This window comes from Euprymna scolopes, chromosome 26, assembly GCF_053919585.1.
Source record: "Euprymna scolopes isolate OS-2025 chromosome 26, ASM5391958v1, whole genome shotgun sequence".
Lineage (NCBI taxonomy): Eukaryota > Metazoa > Mollusca > Cephalopoda > Sepiida > Sepiolidae > Euprymna > Euprymna scolopes.
The window spans coordinates 96,419,598-96,424,597 of NC_136507.1; the positions used below are offsets into that span (position 1 = coordinate 96,419,598).

The window sequence follows — 5,000 nt, forward strand, 5'->3', positions numbered from 1 at the left end:
ACACTTTTCCTTCGCCCGAAACAAGATAGGGGGGGGGTGCTGAACCTTGCATCTTTTATTTTGTGTTACTAACTCGTATGTTTAATGCGGATAGCAGGATTTTGCGCATGTGGCTGATCTGGTGCGATGTCAGTTCTTTCCAAATACTGAAGAGTCGTCCCTTGGAGGCGAGTTCCTGAAGGATTTCTTGGGATTGTACAGCTCGCAGTTGGGAATTATACAGCACGTGACCGGACAGCCTCTTGGAGCCTTCATCGTTACTCATTATGACTACAGTGTTGGCTGAAACGAGAGAAAGAGAGAATACAGAATAGAGTAGAATACATTAGTTACGAAGTACCTGCAATAAGTTTCCAGATTTTTCCGTGTGAGCACTTTTTTTTATAGTACGCATATGAAAATCAAGTAATCTTCTCTGGCTGCAATGCACGTTGTTGTACCATTCCAACAATTTGGGGAAGGCCCCATGGAAGTCCTCTTGTGTGAGCGTGTCAATGACCCCTCTCTCACAGCTTCTTTCATCTTCTCAATTATCTCATAACGACAGCCTTTAAAGTTTTCCTTGAGCTTAGGGAATAACCAAAAGTCACAGGGAGCAAGGTTTGGACTATATGTAGGGTAAGTAATTGTCTTGGTGCCTATTACAACGTCTTTCTTTGTTATCTTCTCTGAACAGCCTTGGGACAAACTTTGTACAAATCTTCCGCATCTTCAGTTCCTTGCGAATAATAGTGTGTCTAGTTCCATACTGACATCAAACTCTGAATTTATTGTCTCTGTAGACACACGACGGTCCTTATTCATGAAATTCTTTATTTGGTCAATCGATTCTGGTGTTCTGACTTCCTTACTTCTCCCACGCCTCTCATCATCCCTGCTTTTCTTTGTAGTGCTTATGCCATTCAAAAACTGTTGCTAAATTCATGCCAGATGGTCCAAAAACAGTCTGAAGCATTCCATACCTTTCTGTAACATTTTTCTAAGTTTAAAACAGAATTTTATCGCATATCATTCTTCTAAAGTGTCCTCATGTCCAAATTGCATTTTTGAAATTCACCAGCTGTGATAATCAGGCTTTAGTAGGGTGTATTCCAATTCCTGCTGCAGCTGTTCATTTGAACCTGAAATAATAAAAATTGATCAATCATCTCATAATATAGTCATCTTTGTATTTTCAAGGGTATACAACAATTTTAAATGCCCGTACAAAAAAGTCTGGAAACTCATTGAAGGCATCTTATAAAGTACAATAAAAAAAACAGTAAAATACACTTGTAAAATACAATACAAAACAGAGTAAAATACACTAGTTAAAAAAAAAATGAACAGTAAAAAAAAAAGAATCAACAAAAAGATGTTTCTAAATGTTAAAGATTAATAATTCGTATTAGTTGGATTATTCGAACTACTGCTCTCATTTTGAGTGTTATTATCACAATATTTCGGCCGATGTAATTTCTGACCTTTTTAAGGTGCTTCTTGTCGAATTCGGGAATCTTTCTGTCGAACTCGGAAATCCGCACGGAATTTCAAACGAAGCCCTTTATTAAACCCGCTGCAGTAGTATGCTCTTGGTCCGTCAGCCATGACCGGCTAAAAATCCTAAATAATTTGCATTTCTATTCTGAGTATCGTCCACACTGAAACAACACTTGTGGGGCAGATTGCTGCAACAATCTTTTACTTGGTGCTTGTATCACTAAGTGAAAGATTCTTATGGAATATTGAGATAAACTGCCCCCACTACACTGAAAAAAAAAACCCCACAAAATAGTGGGATATAATTCGACCACAACTCACAGCGAATTATTTGTCATTTTTAGCCAAGGAATTGATATTTTTTTCTAAATTTTAATATTATGTAACTTCCATAAAAATGTCACAACTAAATTTATCTAGTGCCTTATCCGTTACGTCAAGGGTCCTTACGAGCATGCTAACCCCGTGGATTAAGTAAAGGGTTCCATTCGAAATTCTGTGCACATTCCCGTGTTCGACAGAAAGATTCTGGGGTTAGACAAGAGGTATCTAAAGAAGGTCGGAAGTTACATCGTCCGAAACGTTGCGAAAATAACATTCAAAGTGAGAATAGTGGTCCACATTATCAAATCAGTACAGATTCAATATAGTTTTTAGCAAACAGTAGCAGCCCGCTTGTTCTTGACATCATTATCATCATCATCATCATCTCGTATGAATGCGAAGATTCTATTGTTGGTATTGGTTTCCCCGATATTTTTGTAGTTAGAATTATTTTTAGAAAGACATCAGGTACTTAGAGGAGAGACCACGTGACGGTTGCCAATATCTTAAGTGAAATAATAATAATAATAATAATAACTCAGATATCTTATCCCTCAAAAATGAATTGTGCCACACACCGCAGTTGGTACTACATAAAAGGGTGATGAAGTGCCAAAAGAGGATAGAAAGATTTGTAAAGAAGAGGAATATCCAGGCCTCCACTAGAAGGGTTGGGGGTATAACGGAATTTTAATGGGGGTGGGATTGTTGCCAATAATATTCTAGAAAAAAAGCCAATGGTCTTCATCAGCAAGTAGATAATGGCAAACAGCTTTTGCGATAAGGCATCTTCGACGGTTATTAAATGATGTACAAAATGCTTGAAACTTGGTTAACCTTGCTGTCACTCTGATTCCAGTAAGCAATCAGGGATAACAGCTCGTGTGAGGACCTCGATTAATAGATAATTATAACAACAGAAACGGTATTATATATTTTTTTTATTAGAATCCTTTGAGATGGGTAATTTGTATAATTATTTTTTTATTTGCGGACTGTTATCCTCATCTTCATTGTTGTTGTTTCGCTATGTTTTGGCCAATTATTCCTCAGTGATAGGAATGCCGAGTTTCTTAACTGTATCCTTCGTAATTTTTGCCTTACATAGTTGGGGTCTGTTGTGCAGTGGATATAGGCGTTAAGTCCCTACGGTTTCAGGTGACCATTGTCTGAAGATAGCGGTTTCAACCTTACCCAAAGCAGACCAGAGAATTAGTTGAATAAAACGTGGTGAGACAAGAACTATGGAAGGCAGGAATTCCCTACCGGGTCCCTGCTTCCCCAACTGTACTGACATGCAGAAGTTCAAGTGTAATGTGAACCGACATCTTGCTGTCCAACTCCCTACATAGTACCCATGTAGCTTATGTCCTTGATAGTAGCCCCCTACATCAAAGTGGCAATGTGCCTTGTTTCGTGTGAAAATGTAATTAAAAAAAAAATTACTGAGGATTCAGTGAAGAGACTCAGCATCCCTATCCCGTTGCGATTAACCACATGAAACTAAGAGAACTGAAAATGCTAGAAACATTATAAACTGCTCCTATATCTATAAAAGTGAACGTGTCTGTGTGTGTGTGTGTGTGTGTGTGTGTGTGTGTGTCTGTGTACATTTTCCTTCGCAATAACTCTGTTAATTTTCAGTCTACAGACTCGAAATTTGATATACAGGGTACTGCGATTTGGGAAAATCGACGTGATCGGTTTTCGGCTAGAAATTTGGCTGTTAAAGGGTCAAAGTTCAACGATTTGACCTTTGAGAACTCTACCAAACTCCTCCGACAATTTTGGGTCTAAACACTTGAAATTTTAGGTATAGGTTCCTTGGACATGGATCTAACTTAATAACTTGATTTGAGCCCGAAACTATAAATTTTAAGGGGTCAAAGTTCAAAAAAATTTACCCTTTTTTTTCTCAGCATACACCTCCAAACACCCGGGCAACGCCGGCCACCCATGCTAGTATATATATATATATATATATATATATATATATATATATATAAGCTTTGGCTAATGCCACACAAAATAGTTATGAAAGGCCAAGAAAGATGGAAAAACTGAGGAGGGAAAGCAGTAATCTGACCTCCACTGGGATATTACGGAGCGTACTGAGGTCTTGAGGAAGCTTATTACGACCTAAATCTACAGAAGACCAACGTCTGTTACCACCAATTAAACAATGGTAAGCGGCTGTTGTGATAATGCAAAATTATTAACCACCTGAAGAAGGTCGTAGGAAACGTAGTGAAAAACAACAACTATGAAGATGAGGATAACAGTCCGAAAATAAATAAATAAAAAGAAAACGATATATAATGATATAAGTATTTTTACGGTAATAGATATTTCCATAAAAAATTATCAATAGTAATATCGAACTTAGTCATTGTTGTATTGAAAATATTAAAAAAAATGATAAAACAAAATAAAAAAATTAATAACCATAATAACAGAAATAATAATAATTACTTATAATATCAATGGCAGCAGTCGTAATAATAGCGGTCATATTAATACTACTACTAATAGTGGTCGTATAATTACTACTAATAATACTAATAAGAATCTGAGATAATTCTAAAAGCAAATCTCTGGTGATATTTCTGGTTAAAATAGCCAAATTCTCGTCATTTCGGAAGGTTGGCAAACAAATGTTTGTAGAATTCGATTTAGAAATCAATTATTCGATATAAATTGAATCCAAGTATTATTATCATTTCTGATTAGTCAGACATCAAAAGATATCGATTTCTAGAGATGGCATGAATCGAAAAGGGTTTAGCAATGCGTAATAATGCTAGGATACACACTCACACACATAATCGAGAAAGCACACGCACGTACACACACGCACGTACACACGCACGCATAGTCTTGAAAATATATATGGTAATTAAGACATACAGTATTTTCCGCGTTTCATCCTCAGGAGGTTTCAAGCTACTCACGAATATGAAACGTGGAAAATTCTGTGTAGCTTAATTGCCATATATATTTTCAGAACTTACTATTTAGCTCTACTCACATATTGAGCACTGTTGAAGTAAATACTGAAAATATATAGATAGAATTTATGTGTGTACATACAATATCGATTCTATGTTAAATTTCTGATTTCAATACAATTACTGATTCCGGCTTCGATTCTTTTAAAATCTCTTAATATTTAGTTTTTTGTTTGTTTGTTTGTTCTT

At 36.3% G+C, this 5,000-nt stretch overlaps 1 protein-coding gene across 4 annotated transcripts in view; it reads right to left on the bottom strand.

Annotated features, from left to right (window-relative positions):
• Positions 1–5,000, bottom strand: part of LOC145248290 (uncharacterized) — a 261,627-nt gene that overhangs the window by 862 nt on the left and 255,765 nt on the right. For all 4 annotated transcript variants that reach the window (XM_080110167.1, XM_080110166.1, XM_080110164.1 and 1 more), the window contains one exon: positions 1–282. This exon is cut by the window's left edge and continues 862 nt beyond it. In XM_080110167.1, the coding sequence (XP_079966293.1) occupies positions 56–282 (227 nt within the window). In that variant the 3' untranslated portion in view covers positions 1–55. The remainder of the gene's footprint in view (positions 283–5,000) is intronic.